Source organism: Leucoraja erinacea, chromosome 21 (assembly GCF_028641065.1).
Source record: "Leucoraja erinacea ecotype New England chromosome 21, Leri_hhj_1, whole genome shotgun sequence".
NCBI lineage: Eukaryota > Metazoa > Chordata > Chondrichthyes > Rajiformes > Rajidae > Leucoraja > Leucoraja erinaceus.
Window position 1 is genome coordinate 33,535,759 of NC_073397.1, and position 19,528 is coordinate 33,555,286.

The 19,528-nt window shown below is 46.1% G+C and overlaps 1 protein-coding gene across 1 annotated transcript; it reads left to right on the forward strand.

Moving 5' to 3' along the window:
- Positions 1-16,507: 16,507 nt before the first annotated feature.
- On the forward strand, positions 16,508-18,804 carry rh50 (Rh50-like protein). Its single transcript, XM_055652603.1, has one exon. It carries the CDS (start codon positions 16,641-16,643, stop codon positions 18,069-18,071), a length of 1,431 nt encoding a protein of 476 aa, XP_055508578.1. The 5' UTR covers positions 16,508-16,640; the 3' UTR covers positions 18,072-18,804.
- Positions 18,805-19,528: the final 724 nt, after the last annotated feature.

Consider the following 19,528-nt stretch of genomic DNA (forward strand, 5'->3'; position numbering starts at 1 on the left):
TCGGTGGACCAAAGGGCCTGTTCCCACACTGTATCTCCAAACTAAACCCATATGGATGACCTAGATATGATTTGTTCTGATCTTTTCAGCGTCCAGTTTAATCACCCCACCTCTACTTCCAGTCTGAAGAAAGGTTCCGACTCGAAATGTCACCTATTCTTTCTGTCCAGACCTGCTTTTTTTGGCTACATATATGCAGATTGGCTGCTTTTTTATGCCGTGCTTCAAAAAGCTTTTAATTTGATACAAAAAGCCGTGGAACATTCTGAGGTCATGAATGGTGCTGCATAAATGCAATTCTTCTGTTTATAATTACACTGAGGGGGAAAAAAAAAAACTTTTAACTGCTACACTTCTTTATAGTCTCGGCAATTTTTCTTCCTCCGACTAGATAATCTTTATAACATATGCCACGTTTTCCTTAAAGTGCAGCATGCTTCCTCAATAACTCTCACAGGTTGGCGGAGAACGGTTTTCCTTTTTACAATCCCTTGGTAATTACACTTGTTCCAGATACTTTGGTCATTTTAATAATTACAATTTTCATCCAGCCAGCACGTGCTAACAAAGTGACCTATTATAATTACTCTGGTCGGCCCTCGTCCTTTTATTTTTGAGACACAGCATGGAAACAGGTCTTTGGCCCACCCAGTCCACACCAACAATCAATGGCCTGTCCAATTTTGCTATATTTTTCGGCGACTCCAAATGTCAGTGACCGAAGTCCTAAAAACCATCAAGTTGTACGATAGCCCGCGCCACCGTCACGTCAAGCTACGGCACTCCGCGCCACCCGCCTTCACAACACACAAGGTTACACCGAAGTATAATAATCACATTGGAAATGAACTCATCTACAATAGATCTAAGGACCAATAACTTTTTAATGGATAAGTCGGCGCTGTATATACCGGCGTCACCGGGCGTCACCCACGGGACAGCGAACGTCAGCGTGTGACAGGGCGCACGATATGATAAGACACCCAGATGTCGCCTGATTATTTTGAACATTCCAAAATCCAGGGGTGACAGGGAGAAACCGCGCATCACCCCGCGTCACGCCCCGACCATACCGTGACTATCTCTTTTCAGGCTGTCTCCGAAAATGTCGCCCAGGTGGGACAGGCCCTTCAATCACCTATTTACACTAGTTTAATGTAATCCCACTTTCTCATCTACTCATGACACACTAGGAGCAATTTATTGATGGCCAATTAACCCACAGTCCTAGTGTAGAAACAAAGAATGGCAGATGCTAGTTGAAATCAAAGATAGACTTGTGCTGGAGTAACTCAGCAGGTCAGGCAGCATCCCTGGAAAAAATGGATGGATCTTGACCAGAAACGTCACCAATCCTTTTTCTCCCTGCCTGACCCACTGAGTTACTCCAGCACATTGTGCCTATCAATCAGTCCCACACGTCTTAGGGATGTGGGGGGAATCCTGAGCACCTGGAGGAAACCCATGCAATCACCGGAAGAACAGGATTACACGTGGTCAGAGGGTCACAAGCAAACTCCTCACAGACAGCACCCACGATCAGGATCAAACCCATGTATCTGATGCTGTGAGATAATGTTTAATGTTATGATAATGGATATTATAATTGCCTTACTCATCCCATAAGAAATATCCACTTTTGACTGTCTTCTGTTCAACGATTTCTACAATCTATTCTTTTATACCATTTTTGAAATATTCTATTTATTGTTCTCTTTTAACATCATTCATTTAGTTGGGTTTCAAGCAGAAACCTCCACGTGGCACATCCCTGGGCAATGTTGACGACAGAAACTGTACCACAGTGACTGACTGAAGTAGCCAATTCTGCAACCACCGACCGTCAATCGTCACTGACCGACCGGAAAGACGTGATATAGAAGATGGCCGGACATGAGGAAGAAGAAGAATTCATTTAGTTTAGAAATATAGAGTGGAAACAGGCCCTTCAGCTCACTGAGCCACTCCGACCATCGATAACCCACTCACACCAGTTCTATATCATTCCACTTTCCCATCCACTCCCTACATACAAGGGGCAATTTACAGAGGCCAATTAATTAACCCAATAAAGCGAAAACTCCACACAGACAGCATTGATAGGTTATTGATTAGTTACGGTGTCAAAGGTTACAGGGAGAAGGCAGGAGAAGGAGTTGAGAGAGGAAAATAGATCAGCCATGATCGAATGGCAGCGCAGACTCGATCGTTTGAATTGACAAAAGTCCGCGAGCAATGCCACTTTCATTTCACTTCTTCTTCTTATCGAGTCCACACACAAGATTAGAAGTTGTTCAGCCAGAGCAATGGTGTCTGTCTCTGCACAATGTGCGTCTTGTGCGTGGTGGTGGAAAGATTGGTTGAAACAGGGCCGCGACGTGAACGCTCTTTCCTTGACCCCTTCATTTCACTGCACATCTCGTATGTGTATGTGACAAATAAACTTGACTTGACTTGACTAATAGTATTAAATGGTCACAGCTATAGGATAAGGGGGAAAGAATTAAAACCGAGATGAGAAGAACATTGAGCTTTTTTCACACAGAGAGTGGTGAATCTCTGGAACTCTCTGCCACCGAGGGTAGTTGAGGCCAGCTCATGTAACTATAGCGGATCAGGGAGGCTGATGATGGCCTTTGTGCCTAAGGGTCATCTAGGGGGTTTTTCCAGAGAGAAGCCAGGTACGGGATACTGAGTTGGATGATCAGCCATGAAACATATTGAATGGCGGTGCAGGCTCGAAGGGCCGAATGGCCTTCGAGCCTGCACCTAATTTCTATGTTTCTATGTTTCAGGGATAAGATCCAACAAGATTTCCGGAATGTAAATCATTTGATGGTCTAATTTACATTGAGCTAACATTTCAATATTTTATGTGTGAAAGGAACTGCAGGTGTTGGCTTGCACCGAAGATAGACACAAAATGCTGGTGTAACTCAGCGGATCAGGCTGAGGCTGAAGATGGGTTTAAAGCCTAAACGTCATCTATTCCTTTTTTCCAGAGACGCTGCCTGACCTGCTGAGTTACTCCAGCATTTTGTGCCTATTTTAATATTTTTCAATTAATTTGGGTTTGCTATTACTTCCATTTGTGAGGTGAGGATTCTAATACAGAAAACAATGGAATAAGCCTACACTCTGTGACGTTGGCACATATGTATATTAGTACTAACGTCCTCTGTTGATCGTGTTAACAAAGTATTAATACATTTTTCCAATGGTTAAACAGTTTGTCCAAAATAATGAACAATAGAACCGATTATAAATATAACTCCAGTATGACAAGTATCATCATTTAAATAAAAACAGAAAAATCAAAAACTAAACACCATCTGTAAAGGTTTTAGTTTCAAATGCAGAATCTTGCCAGATATTATTTACACAAGCCACCAAACTGCTTCAAGTGATAACAAATCAGAACTATTGGAATTTATTTTCCTTTCAAAGCTTTCCATTACAAGTGACCACAAACCTTACAATGGATACACGCCTTATAAAGGGACATCCCTTATCCCCGATGACATTGTAATCTCAGTCAAAGAGGCCAATGTCAGAGGATCTTTCATGATGGTGAACCCTTGGAAGGCAACTGGACCTGATGGTGGACCTGGACCGACTGGCTGGAGTTTTTGCGGGACGTCTTCAACTTATAAGGTTCCAAGATTCCCACCTGCTTTAAAAAGACATCAACAATACTGTTCTCCAAAAAGAGTAAAGTGACATGCCTCAATTAATATTGACCAGTGGTACTAGCATCCATGGAGATGATGTGTTTTGAAAGGTCGGTTACAATGCTCGTGAACTGCTACCTTTGTAAGGAGGTGGATTCTCCTACTGCTCCAATAAATCAACAGAGGATATAACCTTACTGGCTCTTCACTCTTCACTGGACCACTTGGGCAACAAGAACATATACAGCTGGCTCTTGTTCATCAACTACGGCTTGGCGTTCAACCAAATCATCTGCTTTAGTCTTATCATCAAACTCAAGAGAATAGCATCTCTGCTCATTCGTATGTAACTAGATTCTTGACTTCCTCTTCGGCAGACCACACTCAGTAGGAATTGGCAATAACACTTCCCCCTCGATAACCATCCACACAGGATCACAACAGGCCATGTGCTCCGTCCCCGGCTTTGCACTCTCTACACCAGTGGTTCCCAACGTGGGGCGTACGCCCCACAGGGGGGCAATTTGATTTTTAAGGGGGGCAATTGAGCGCAACTGAGGAGGTCTGGGTCCAAATTTCCGATTTTTATTTTTTTGGATTTTCCATCAGGTAAACATATGTAGTTTATGTTTCAGATGTTATTTTGAGTAAATAATTTTTTTGGGGTAAAAAAGGTCTTTATTGTGTAGTTATTACATAATCACCGCGCCATCGCTCTTCATGCACGTCGCACGAAGTGCGCGAGGTCATGGGAGAACCTTATTTATTGAACCATGTTCTTTTGAAGCTTGTTTAAACCAAGGTATTGAAATGATAAGAATTATATATCACCACATGGGGGGGGGGGGGGGGCATCAGGATTTTAGAGGTGATTAGGTGGGGCATGGCCAAAAAAAGGTTGGGAACCACTGCTCTACACCCTGACTGTGTAGCAAGGCACCGTTCCAACACCACGTTAAATTTGTTAACAATACCACCGTTGTTGGATGCATAATGAGTAAAGGTGAATCGAAGTTTGTGGATAAGAGATTGAAAATCCGATTGAATGGTGCCAGAACAACAATCTTGCTCTCAACATCAGCAGGACCAAGGAGCCAATTGTTGACTTCAGGAGGGGAAAGTCAAGGATCCACGAACCTGTCTTCATTGACGGATGGCAATGGAGAGAATCCACAGCTTCAGGTTCCTGGGGGTGCATATCACTGAAGATCTGTCCTGGGCCCAGCACCTTGATGCAATCACAAAGAGAGCTCATTAAAACCTCGATAGATACAAAATGCTGGATTAACTCAGCGGGACAGGCTGCATCTCTGGAGAGAAGGAATGGGTGATGTTTCGGATCGAGACCTTTTTTAAAACATCTACTTCCTTCGAAGATTGAGGAGATTTGGTCTGTGGATGAATACTCTATTGAACGTATAGGTGCCTAGTCTGGGGAAGGGTCTCGACCCAAAAAGTCACCCACTCCTTCTCTCCAGAGATGCATGCCTGTCCCGTTCAGTTACTCCAGCAAGTTGTGTCCATCTTCGGTAGAGACCACACCGACTGGTTGCACCATGGCTTGGTTCGGCAACTTGAACGCCTTGGATTGAAAGGAGTTTACAGAGGGGCAGGTACTGCCTGATCCATTTCGAGAGGCCATGCACCATCAAAGGGATCTATAAGAGGCAAAGCCTCAAAGAGGCATCCAACATCATCAAAGACCCACACCCTCCTGGCCATGCTCTTCACCTGGTTCAAGAATAGTTTCTTCCCAGTCTTCTTCTTTTGTGTCCATCTTCCATGTTTCAAATGTTCCCGATGATTGTTCCCGATTGTTCCCGAAGATTGTTCCCGATGTTGGGGAAGTCCAGACCAAGAGGTCACAGTTTAAGGATAAAGGGGAAATCTTTTAGGACCGAGATGAGAAAAACATTTTTCACACACAGAGTGGTGAATCTGTGGAATTATCTGCCACAGAAGGTAGTTGAGCCAGTTCATTGGCTATATTTAAGAGGGAGTTAGATGTGGCCCTATGTGGCTAAAGGGATCAGGGGGTATGGAGAGAAGGCAGGTACAGGATACTGACTTGGATGATCATATCATGAATGGCGGTGCAGGCTCGAAGGGTCGAATGGCCTATTCCTGCACCTATTTTCTATGTTTCTATGTCTATGTTTCTATGTTGACCTCGCTGTCATCGTCCGTCCTGAAAAGGACGCAAGCTTCCGGCGACAATCAGTGGGAGCCATCACTTGTTGCAATAGATGATGGTGGTAGCAGAATTAGCTCAGGATACTTCCAGCTTCCAGCCCTGCGAAGTGGACACTTCTGCTATGGGGCCTTCTTCCCAGTGAGCATAGGCTCTTGAATACTACACAACACTAACCTCAGCGACTATGAACTTTCATGAACTGTGTCTTTGGTTGCACTGCGGACTAGTTTTTTTTTTTGCACTAGTGCTATGGTTATTTATTTATTGGATGTTTTTAATATTACATTTATCTCTGGGTATTGCATTTACAGGCTTGTTTAGCTGCTGCAAGTAAAAATGTCATTGTTCTGTTTTCGATACATATGATAATTAAACACCCTTTACTCTAAACGCTTTTGATTGCACTGTGTATTTTTCATCAATGGATAGAAAATGGGAAACTGAACCTCCACATAACAAGAGAAAATCATTTAATCTATTTACCACTTTGAGGTATGTAGACATTTACTGTTCATTCAAAAACAATGCAAGCCAAAAGAGGATTTGCAGCCTTCAGTTGTAGAGCAAAAAAATACGCCTCAAAATAAAACACTTACAACATCGTAGAAAAGTATAAATATATTGTATTTTTAACTTTTTAGAAACCATTAATATTTAACCAATTAACCACATGGCTACAATGAAAAATCCACTCGAAATAAGGACAGAGCAAGGGGTCAAACAATAACTTGTGTACCCCAGAGGTTTGCAATCATCTTCAATATTATTATTCACAGATTCTTGGTTATTTCTGTTAGCGCAAAGTTTTTAAGTCTTACAACTGTTTGAAACTGTTTCTGTACTAACTACAAAGCTTTCCTTTTCAACAATTGATTCTCAGTCAATGTTTAATCATCCAAACTATCTGAACCCGTCCATTGAACCAGGGCTGTCTCTGGTCTCAAAGGTCACCATTGTTTAATGGTGAAAAAAAAGGACTAGTTGACAAGTTACTTCATGAACTACAGGCATTAATGGAACAGTGCACAGGCATGAGCAGATGTCTCCAGATGATCGATATGTCAATCGGGTGAATAAGACGTTACATAAATTTAAGCATATTGAATTATCCACTGAAAGTACAGGGTCAAAGTGAAGCAATTTCAACTGACTCTGATTCTGTTTGGAACAACCTGAAATGATTTCAACTCCTTTGAATTTATTTTTAAATTGTGTAGCATGTTATGCTATTGTTACATCTCAACAGTGATGCTGCCATGTATGACTTTGAAGAATATACCAGTCAATATGATTCAAACTTTGTGCAAAAACTGTATGTCATAACAAACCGGATAAATGTAACAACATATTTCTACAGCATTTCTACAATGTAGTCATTCATCTCTGGCTGTTTTGCTGGAGACCTGATAGACATGTGAACAATTATGAGAGGTATAGATAAGGTAGACAGTCAGAACCTATATCCCTTGATGGCAATGTTCAGGATTATAGCTTTAAGGTGTTTTTGACTAATCTTTCTCATCATTTGGTTGGAAAAAAAAAAAATTATAAAATAAATTTTCAAATTCCTAGTAGTTAATGTCACCGACCATGAAAGCTCCTGGACCAACACCTTTACTTCCTAAGGAGGCTTAGGAAGTTCGGCATGTCCCCGACAACTCTCACCAGCCTACAGATGCATCAGAGAAGCCATTTTATCAGGATGCATCACGGCTTGGTTTGGGAACAGCTACATCCAAAAAATCACAACAAATTGCAGACGCATAGAAACATAGAAACATAGAAATTAGGTGCAGGAGTAAGCCATTCGGCATGTGCCCGCCATTCAATATGATCAACTGATCATCCAACTCACAGATGCCTTCTCTCCATACCCCCTGATCAGAGAAGCCATTTTATCAGAATGCATCAACGGCTTCTGTTTCCAGAGAACAGCTACAAAAGTCCCAAAAATCCCCTTATCAAGCGAATTGCGGACTTCCCTAACATCCCAGACCATCACACAAACCAACCTCCCTTCTATTGAAGGTACACAAAAATGCTGGATAAAACTCAGCGGGTGCAGCAGCATCTATGGAGCGAAGGAAATAGGCGACGTTTCGGGCCGAAACCCGTCTGAAGAAGCCTATTTCCTTCGCTCCATAGATGCTGCTGCACCCGCTGAGTTTCTCCAGCATTTTTGTGTACCTTCGATTTTCCAGCATCTGCAGTTCCTTCTTAAACACTCCCTTTTGTTGACTCCATTAATACCTCACGCTGCCTCGGCAAGGCCAGCAGCATCATCAAGGACCAGTTACAACCTAACCACTCCCTCTTCCCCCTCTCCCATCGGGCACGCTACGATACGATAGAACTTTTTTTATCCCAGGAGGGAAATTAATTTGCCAGCAGTCATAAAAAACACAAAATACATGAAACATAAAAATAAAGTTACAAGTGATAAGGCTTTGGGGATGTGCAAAGATAGGGGAGGTGGGTGGGGGTGGGGGGGCAGTCTCAGTCTCAGTCTCAGTCTACCCCACGACAGAATGGGGAGGAGATGTAAAGTTTGATAGCCTAGCCATAGGGAAGAAGGATCTGTAGTGTTCTGTGCTGCATCTTGGTGGAACCAATCTGTTACTGAAGGTGCTCCTCAGGTTGACCAGTGTGTCATGGTGTCAGTGTGTCAAGGGTGAGCTGTATTGTCCAGGATGTTCTGCAGTTTGAGGAGCAAATAGTCAATAGACAATAGGTGCAGGAGTAGGCCCTTCAGCCCTTCGAGCCAGCATCACCATTCAATGTGATCATGGCTGATCATCATGAACTCCTTAGTCTTGTCAGTTGAGCTGCAAGTAATTCAGCCCACACCACAAAAGGTGTAGAAGTGTGAAAATGCACACCACCAGATCCAGGGAGAATTTCTTCCCAGCTGTTATCGGGCAACTGAGTCATCCTTCCACAACTAGATAGTAGGGTTGAACTACCATTGGTGACCTTTGGACTATTCTTGATCGGACTTTGCTGGCTTTACTTTGCACTAAACATTATTCCCTTATCATGTATCCACACACTGTAAATGGCTCGATTGTAATCATGCATTGTCATTCTGCTGACTGGTTAATTGCAACAGAAGCTTTTCATTGTACCTCGGTACACGTGACAATAAGCTAAACTAAACCTCATCTGGAGGCATCTCGAGTTCATCTAAATCTTAGCATCAGTCAAGCAAACTACCTGGGCAAAAAATAATTGTCAGCTCGAGTGGAATGATGACCATGCACAGTTGAATGTAGTGAGTTTCATGACATAAGTTCTCTGCCTCACAGGGCGGTGGAGGCAGGTTCTCTGGAAGTTTTCAAGAGAGAGCTAGATAGGGCTCTTAAAGATAGTGGAGTCAGGGGATATGGGGAGAAGGCAGGAACGGGGTAGTGATTGGGGATGATCAGCCATGATCACATTGAATGGCGGTGCTGGCTCGAAGGGCCGAATGGCCTACTCCTGCACCTATTGTCGATTGTCTATAAGTTTAACCTTCACTTCTGGGTTATTGGGCAACTCCTTTTACGCTCGTTTCGAGAGGGGCAACACCACTCCAGGTCTGCCGACTATCGACAATACCGCCAGCGGGCTGGCTACCGAAGCTGAAGGGAGGAATGTGCACACATTCTCGCTGTCCGAGCACGACGTGAGGAGGGCTCTGACAAGGGTGAACACGAGAAAAGCTGCAGGCCCCGATGGCATCTTGGGGCGAGTACTCAAGTCCTGTGCTACGCAGCTAGCTCCAGTGCTCACTACATTATTCAACCTCTCCCTGGACAAGTCCGTGGTCCCTGCCTGCTTCAAAAAATCCATAATTGTACCGGTACCAAAAAATGCCTCCCCAGCCTGCCTGAATGACTACCGTCCGGTGGCCCTTACCTCGGTAGTCATGAAATGCTTTGAGAGGCTGGTGAAGAATCACATCTGCGCCTTCCTCCCTCGGAACATGGACCCGTTGCAGTTCGCATATCGTCCGAACAGATCCACGGACGATGCGGTCTCCCAGGTCTTGCACACCGCTTTCTCCCATCTGGACAGCCAGAAGGGGGGCTACGTGAGGATGCTGTTCATAGACTACAGTTCAGCCTTCAACACGATAGTCCCCACCAGACTGGCCGGGAAGCTACTGGAATTGGGGCTCAACACCTCCCTGTGTGCCTGGGTCCTGGACATTCTCGCCGCCAGGCCCCAGGTAGTCAAGATGGGAGGGAATACATCGAAGTCCCTCACCCTGAGCACAGGATCGCCCCAGGGTGGCGTCCTCAGCCCCCTATTGTACTCCCTGTACACACATGACTGTGTGGCTAGGTTCAGCTCCAACTCAATAATTAAGTTTGCTGATGACACTGTGGTGGTGGGCCTGATCTCAGACAACGACGATAATCATAATCAGTAAGTGTCACCAGCGACTCTACTTCCTGCAGCAGCTTAAAAAATTCAGGATCGGTCGACCAGCCATGACCCACTTCTATAGGTCTACCATAGAAAGCATACTCACATTCTCTATGCTTGTCTGGTATGGCCACACAACCTCACAGGATAAGATTTGGCTGGAGAGAATAGTGCGCCGAGCTTCTAAGATCATCGGTTGCAGCAGACTTCCCTCAGTGACATCACTTTACTTAACAGACTGCTCTCACCCCAACCATGGACTGTTTACCCTCCTACCATCCGGGAGGCGCTACAGGTCTCTCCGTTGCCGAACCAGCAGGTCGAGGAACAGCTTCTTCCCGGCGGCTGTCACTCTACTCAACAACGTACCTCGGTGACAGCCAATCACCCCCCCCCCCCCCCCCCCCCCCCCCCCCCCACCACACAGACACTTATTATCATTTATTCAAATCATTTGCTATGTCGCTCTTCCAGGGAGATGCTAAATGCATTTCGTTGTCTCTGTACTGTACACTGACAATGACAATTAAAATTGAATCTGAATCTGAATCTGAACAAGACTCACCAGAAAGGCCAGGAAAATCATAGCAGATCACTTTCACCCGGCACATTACCTCTTTAATTTCCTCCCATCAGGAAGGAGATATAGAAGCATTAAAAGTAAAACATCTCGCTTCAGAGACAGCACCTGCCTCCAAGCCATCAGATATTTGAATTTGCACTAATCACTTTGCACTTTCTTTTGCACTTGCACTTAAGCTTAGTATGACACTGCTGGGTACTGTCCTTCCTGTATATATTGTCCTTCGTACAGTATTGTCTGTATTATTTATTGTGGTGTATGTGGTGGTTGTATTGTACTGTATTGTATCTGTCTGAGAGCGAACCAAGACACATTCCTATCAACTTGTTGACATGGCAATACATTTCTTGAATTGAATTGAAGGCCTACCGGGAGGAGGTGGCTGGTCTAGCACTCTGGTGCCAGGATAACAGCCTCCTCTTGAACATCAAAAAAACGAAGGAGCTGATCATGGACTTTAGGAGGGCACTTCATCCGAGGACGTACACTCCATTGAGGATAAATGGGAATCCTGTGGATAGGGTGAACTGTTTTAAATATCTGGGAGTCCACATCTCCGAGGATATGACATGGGCATCACACGCCTCAGCACTTGTGAGTAAGGCAAGGCAGCGCCTTTACCACCTCAAGCAATTGAGGAAATTCAGAGTGTCTCCGAGGATCCTCCAGCGCTTCTACGCAGCGGTGGTGGAAAGCATCTTGTCCGGGAACATTACCATCTGGTTTGGGAATTGCTCTGCCAAGGACAAGCAGGCTCTGCAGAGAGTAGTACGTTCGGCCGAACGCACTATGGGAACTTCACTCACCCCCCTGCAGGAACTATACACCAGGAGGTGCAACTCCAGAGCCAACAATATCCTGAGAGACCCCTTCCACCCCTGCAACAGACTGTTCCAGCTGCTACGGTCAGGCAAACGCCTCCGTTGCCATGCGGTGAGAACGGAGAGGTTGAGAAGGAGTTTCTTCCCAGAGGCCATTCGGACTGTAAACTCCTATCTCACCAGGGACTAACTCTACTGAACGTTTTTCCTTCCATTATTTATTATGTAAAAGAATATGTGTGTTATGATTGTGTTTATAGTTTGTTTGGTTGTTTGTCTTTTGCACAAAAGTCTGCGAGCATTGCCACTTTCATTGCACTGCACATCTCGTATGTGTATGTGACAAATAAACTTGACTTGACTTGACATGGGGGCCAAATGTCAGAAACACCAAAGGTCGGCGCGCAGGGGAAGGGTGTGAATCGTCGGTGGCGAGGCTCAGCAAACGAATCAATCAACACCCTTGGACTCAGTAAAGAGGGTAGAATCGCTGGCACCTCCAGGCCCCTGATTGCATATATGATTATATCACCGAATGTGAATTTTAGGACTGTTTGTAAAGTTATTATTATGGCGGCACGCACGGACGCAGTGGTTTGAAGAGACTGACTAATTGAACTAAAAAAAAACTCCTACCATCACCAGAAAATGACACAAAGTGCTGGAGTAACTCAGCGACACAGACCCTATGACTAACTCCAGCACTTCGCGTTTTTTTTCTTCTGCAAAACAGCATCTGCAGTTCCTTGCTTCCACCCGTCACCGTGCTGGGAACACGGGGGCGAGACATTCATATCGATGGCCAGAGAAAGATCAGTTGAAAGTACACGTTTGCTCAATACTAATACGGCGCTCTCTTTACTCAAAGATATTCAGCAGGTTACTCTGTGCTCAGCTGATCTACGGTGAAGTGGGCTCATTGCTGGGAGGTCTGAGATCCTCAAACCTAACGGAGATCCGTTAGATCCTGGGCATTAACGGAGCCTCTCACGCAATGGCCAAAGCTGCCACCAAACACAAGCGATCCCCCAGCCTGTGTTGGCTGGACTTTGCTGCAAAAACAGTTTGGGGTTGTGAGAGACGCGACATTAGGGGCGGCACAGGGGCGCAGCGGTATAGTTGTTGCCTCACAGCGCCAGAGACCCCGACTACGGGTGCTGTCTGTACGTTCTCCCTGTGGCCCCCATCAGTTTTCTCCGGGAGCTCCGGTTTCCTCCCACATTCCAAAGACATGCAGGTTTGTAGGTTAATTGGCTTCTGTAACTTGTCCCTGGCGTGTAGGCCAACACATTCCTAAATGTTTCTTCCTTGGATACGACATGTTCGGAGGGATAAGGGACAAGCGCGGGTAGGTGCGATTAGTGTAGCTGGGACATGTTGGCCGGTGTGGGCACGTTGGGCCGAATGGCCTGTTTCCACGCTGTATCTCTAGAACTAAAACTGTAAATGCATTTTTTTTTTAATTAATCTGTGATTATTGTATTCACTCACACCCGTCACACTTTCCCTCCAACGCTGCCGGCGTTTCTCAGACTACAAACGATTATAACAGCTCAGCGCACCAAAATATGCCATCAAATTAAGTCCATGCACAAACGGGCGACTTCACCCGTTCCCCCCAGCAGTCTGCAATCCTCCTCCCCCCAAAGTCTGCAACAGTGCCTATTTACCGGGGATGTATAAAAACATAGAAACATAGAAAATAGGTGCAGGAGGAGGCCATTCGGCCCTTCGAGCCAGCACCGCCATTCATTGCGATTATGGCTGATCGTCCCCTATCAATAACCCGTGCCTGCCTTCTCCCCATATCCCTTGATTCCACTAGCTCCTAGAACTCTCTCTTAAATCTAACTCCAGTGACTTGGCCTCCACTGCCCTCTGTGGCAGGGAATTCCACAAATTCACAACTCTCTGGGTGAAAAAGTTTATTCTCACCTCAGTCTTAAATGGCCTCCCCTTTATTCTAAGACTGTGGCCCCTGGTTCTGGACTCGCCCAACATTGGGAACATTGGGCAGTTATTTGTAAATATTTGTAAGATAGTTGTTTGATGATTTTGTAACACGGTGGTGGGTTTGTCATTACGAGTTTGGATTTTAATTGATAGTATCGTTGATGATTTTTGTAAAAAAAAAACAGGTGAAAGCAAGGATGTCATTACCTAGTTTGGATTTTTCATTGGTTTTTGTATCGTGTGTGGGCGCTTCAAGCGCGAAGCACTAAACGAGGCTGCAGATGATGCAAAAAAAAAAAATGCCTGTGAGTCAGCAAGTTTTCCTAGGTAACACAGACACCAGCTGGAGCCAGCAAGCAGCATCTAGGGAGCGAAGGAAAATAGGCATTTTCGAAACCCTTCTTCAGTGCATCGATGCAGCCCTGGGGGTGGGTCGGGACTTCAAAGGCGAAAAGCAGGAGTCGAGAAGGCTGGAGGGTACGAGGCTGCAGATGCTGCAATCTGGAGCAAAAATGCAAAGAGTCAAGAGTGTTTTCCTGCCGTCTGCCCCAGATAGAACAATGCAATTCTTACTTACAACAGCACAATAGGTATGTAAACATGTGTAGCAAGGAACTGCAGATGTCGGTTTAAACCGAAGATAGACTCAAAAAGCTGGAGTAACTCAGCGGGACAGGCGGCAGTATCTCTGGAGAGAAGGAACGGCTGACGTTTCGGGCCGAGACCCTTCTTCAGATTGAGTCGACACGGGGCTCGATCAGAAACCACTCATTCTTTCTCTCGATGGTCAGAAAAGGAGAAACGTTGGAAGTACACGTTTGCTCAACACTATTAGTACGCTCTCTTTACTCAAGATATTCAACAAGTTACTCTGTGCTCAGCTGACCAGCGGTGAAGTGGCCTCATTGCTGGGAGTTTACAGAGCATTGTGTTTAGACTCGAAACGTCACCCATTCATTCTCTCCAGAGATGCTGCTGCGTGTCCCGCTGAGTTACTCCAGCTTTTTACGTCCACCTTCGGTGTAAACCAGCATCTGCAGTTCCTTCCAAACACAAAAAGTTCAGTGTATATATATATATATACATATATACATACATACATACACATAAACAAACAAATAATACTAGTGCAGGTAGAATCAAAGATCCTCCGCTATAGGATCTTTGGGTAGAAGGGTTTCGGCCCGAAACGTTGCTTATTTCCTTCGCTCCATAGATGCTGCTGCACCCGCTGAGTTTCTCCAGCATTTTTGCCTACCAATAGACAATAGGTGCAGGAGTAGGCCATTTCCCACCACAGCTGCTGCCTGATCCGCTGAGTTCCACCCCAATATCCCCGCCAAACTTCTTAGAGCGCTACAGGTAAATAGCACTGCTAAATTCCGCAGACGCGAGAGATTATTCTAATCAACAACTGTACTATCATCTGATCCACATGCACTCACTGTGATTAACGTCGGCGGTTGATAAATTAACCGCAAAATAACAGCGGCCACAAACTGGCTGGAGGAAACCATGCACCGCTTTTCGGAAGCATTGCAGAATATTAATCAACTCGCGACTCCGACCATAGTCCCCTTCTTGTTATTTCACACACACACGACTCCTTTGGAAACAGGAAACGCGTGCGTGTGTGTGCGTGCGTGTGTGTGTCAGTGTGTGTATGTGTGTGTGTGTGTGTGTGTGTGTGTGTGTGTGTGTGTGTGTGTGTGTGTGTGTGTATGTGTGTGTGTGTGTGTGTGTGTGTGTGTGTGTGTGTGTGTGTGTGTGTGTGTGTGTGTGTGTGTGTGAAATAACAAGAAGGATAAACACAAAATGCTGGAGTAACTGAGCGAGACCCTTCTTCAGACTGGTTGGGGATAAGGGAAACGAGAAATATATACGGTAGACAAAAATGCTGGATAAACTCAGCGGGTGAGGCAGCGTCTATGGAGCGAAGGAAATTCCTTCGGCCCGAAACGTTGCCTATTTCCTTCGCTCCATAGATACTGCCTCACCCGCTGAGTTCCTCCAGCATTTTTGTCTACCTTCGATTTGCCAGCATCTGCAGTTCCTTCTTAAACAGATATATCAGATTCAGATTCAGATTCAATTTTAATTGTCATTGTCAGTGTACAGTACAGAGACAACGAAATGCATATACGGTGATGTGGGGAGATATGGAACAAATGAATGAAAGATATGCAAAAAAATAAATAAATAACGATGCCTGACTCTCAAGTCAGTCCGAAGAAGGGTCTCGACCCGAAACATCACCTACTCCTTCTCTCCAGTGAGATGCTGCCTGACCCGCTGAGTTACTCCAGCATTGTCGGTGTAAAACGGCGACTGCAGGTCCTTCCTACACAAAGAAGTCCACTTTGAGAAGTACTGTTTGTCAACTTGGGGGTTGGTACATTTGACTGGTCTTTGACACCTCTTTAGAAAATAATGTGTAAGTTCAGGGAAGGGGAGGGGGGGGGGGGGGGGGGTGGTTATTAAAAATGGGTTGGACAGGGTTTTCTTATTCTTATTCGCCTTCCTTTTCTTTGTTCCTTTTTTTTTTTTGTTTTTAAAAGGGGGTGGTTATTGGGTCCAATTTTTGGGTTTTTTTACCTTTTTTTCCTTTGCCCCCACAAAAAATTTTTGGAGTTTGTGGGATTTTTTTTTTTGGGGGGGGGGGGGGGGGGGGGGGGGGGGGGGGGGGGTCGAGACCCTTCTTCAGACTCATATTGTGTGTGCTCCTTTGCTCATGAGAAGATAAGCGGATGCAGTGAGTGAACGATCAAAGTTCGAGTCACGTGCTCCTTGGGCTGGTATAAAAGTCGAGTTTCAGGTGGTATTTTGTGCAGCTCAGTCGCGCTAGGACAAGGGGGAAGCGAGAAAACACACGGTGGAGGAGAGAAGTGAGGGGGTGGGAGGGGGAAGGAGAGCGCCGGTGTTGGTTTGGAGCAGCCGAGGCGCTGCTTGCCCGCTTGCCTGCACGGTGCACGGTGCACGGAGCTCTCACGGCGCACAACCACCTCGGGATGTCCGCCGTACGCTGCCGGCTGCCCTTCCTCGTCATCTTCCTGGAGGGGGTGTTACTGGTGCTGATCGCCCTCTTTGTCACCTACGATGACCACTCGGACGCCGCCGCCCAGAGCAACGAGACGGACCACAGCCGCAACCAGCTGTACGACCTCTTCCCCGTCTTCCAAGACATCCAGGTGATGATCTTCGTGGGGTTCGGGCTCCTCATGGGCTTCCTGAAGAAGTACGGCTACGGTGGCATCGCCTTCAACTTCATGATCGCGGTGTTCTCCGTGCAGTGGGCTCTGCTGGTGCAAGGCTGGTTCTACCACTTCCACCACGGCAAGATCCACATCGGGGTGTACAACCTGCTGACGGCCGAGACTGTGTGTGCCACCGTCATGATATCGTTCGGGGCGGTGTTGGGCAAAACCAGCCCGGTGCAAATCCTGGTGCTGGCTCTGCTGGAGGTTCCCATCTTCACCGCCACCGAGTGGGTCATCATCGAGCTGCTGAAGATCAAGGATGTCGGCGGCTCCATCACCATCCACTTGTTCGCTTGCTACTTTGGACTGAGTGTCACCACAGTGCTGTACAGGCCGGGCCTGAAGGGTGGACACAAGGACGAGGGGCCGGACTACAACTCGGACAAGTTGGCCATGCTGGGGACTCTCTTGCTCTGGGTCTTCTGGCCCAGTTTCAACTCGGTCTTCGCCTCCACCGGTGACGGGCAGCACCGGGCAGTGCTGCACACCTACATCGGACTCAGTTCCTGCACCCTCACCACCTTCGCCATCTCCAGCCTGCTGGACAAGCGGGGCAAGATCAACATCGCACACATCCAGAACGCGGCGTTGGCCGGCGGGGTGGCGGTGGGCTCGGCCGCGGACATGATGGTCACCCCTGCCGGGGCATTCACTCTGGGCTGCATCGCCTCCGTCCTGTGCACCTTGGGATTTAAATACCTCACCCCGTTCCTGGCCAAGAAGCTGAAGATCCAGGACGTGTGCGGCATCAACAACTTGCACGGCATCCCCGGCTTCGTCGGGGCGATAGCTGGCATCGCCACCATCCTGCTGACGGATGACCAGAGCTACGGACACGGTCTGTACGACACCTTCCCGGAGAGAGTACCCAAGGAAGGCGACGAGAGGCTGGCCGAGCTGGTCCGGATCCTACCACGGTTGAAGGCTGGAGGGGGGCGAACAGCCTGGGACCAAGCCCAGTATCAGGCAGCGGCCATCGGGGTCTGTCTGGGAATCGCTGTACTTGGAGGGACAGTCACCGGATTCATCTTAAAATTACCCTTCCTAGCCCAACCCAAAGACGAGTATTGCTTCAACGATGACCCTTATTTCGAGGTGCCAGAAGTGCAAGAGAAAGAAGAATTTGAATTTACGAATAAAAGCAACGCGAACAATAACCAAGGACTTAAACTTCCAGTGTGATAACAACTCTTTAGGATGTGTGAGCATCGGATGTTGTCTCAACTTCCAAGAGGGGGTGCGAGAGAAAGACCTGCTGTGGTTAGCATGTCTTGTGCTAATTGTCCCAATACTTCTTACCAGATATACTCATTAAAGAGAAGCCTTTTAACCCGAATTGAGTTGAAAATGTTACTGTCTGGGCATCGCGGAGCGTCCTATTTTTTTAATAAGTGATTTGACAAAAAAAACCAATTCAAGATACAAAAACAAATTCACTCCTCCAAAATCATTCACAACTCCCGCGAGTTCTTATCTGAGCTATCCACTAAAAACGTTACTCGGGAATGCGAATCTGAGAATGTTTCTCATGCCTGTTGCTTTTTATTTAGAAAGACAAAAAAAAAAACCAAAAATGATTACTGTAGTTTCCTGCCTACAACATGCGGCGAAAAGCTACAAATTCACAAAAGGCTGAGCTAACTGCGACCTGAGTAGCACGCTAATCATTAATGTCAGTCAGTCTCTGCTACCGACCAGGTCCACTCCCAATCTGTGCAGATGAGCCTTGTGTAAGAGTGAGTTTCTATTTTTCCTTTTTATACGTCAGTAACTGGCTGCTCTTTAACTTCACGCTGTAAGATTTTAAACGGAGACTTTTAAGATCAGTTAATATTAAAAAAAAAGATGTTTTATTTACAATGCAATAAGGTAATGAATAGTTTTTAAGAAATTCAAATAAAAGTTGTTGAAACACAATGATTCGGAGTGCTCAGTAATTTCAATGTTTTCACTACAGTTTGTTTAAATGTTGCTGACTGTGTTTCCGTATTCTTTTTACCCAAATATTGTAAATATTTTGACACTGTTTTACATTCTCCACCCGCCTTCCTTTCCCAGAAGGTGCAGTTCCACGGGACCTTCCAGAATATTCCATCACTCACCAGTCTTAGTGTGCAAACCTAGATAATGAGTGCTGGCAGGTTTCACAGGCTCTCTGTGGGAGGGAGGGAGGTTCACATCTGTGCCAGCTCCTGCCATTGAACTTGGGGGGGAGGGAGACCATTCAGCCCAAATAAAAGTTCTCAACCTCTCTCTCCAGCGCCACCTATCACCCCACCACCCCCCCCCCCCCCCCCCCCCCACCTCCCCCACTTCACCCCCTCCCACCATTCCAGAAAATATATTTTTGTGCAGGAGTCACTGATGGCCAACTATTAACACCCTGGAGTAAATACACCATAGACTGAAATCAAAGCTGATGCCCCCTGATGTTTCAACATCAAATTTACATCATCTGTGCCAATTGAACCTCCAAGAGTGCAATCCTTTCCTTCTTTATCCCATTAGCACAGAAACATAGAAACTAGGTGCAGGAGGAGGCCATTCAGTCCTTCGAGCCAGAATCGCCATTCATTGTGATCATGGCTGATCGTCCCCAATCAATAACCTGTACCTTCCTTCTCCCCATATCCCTTGAT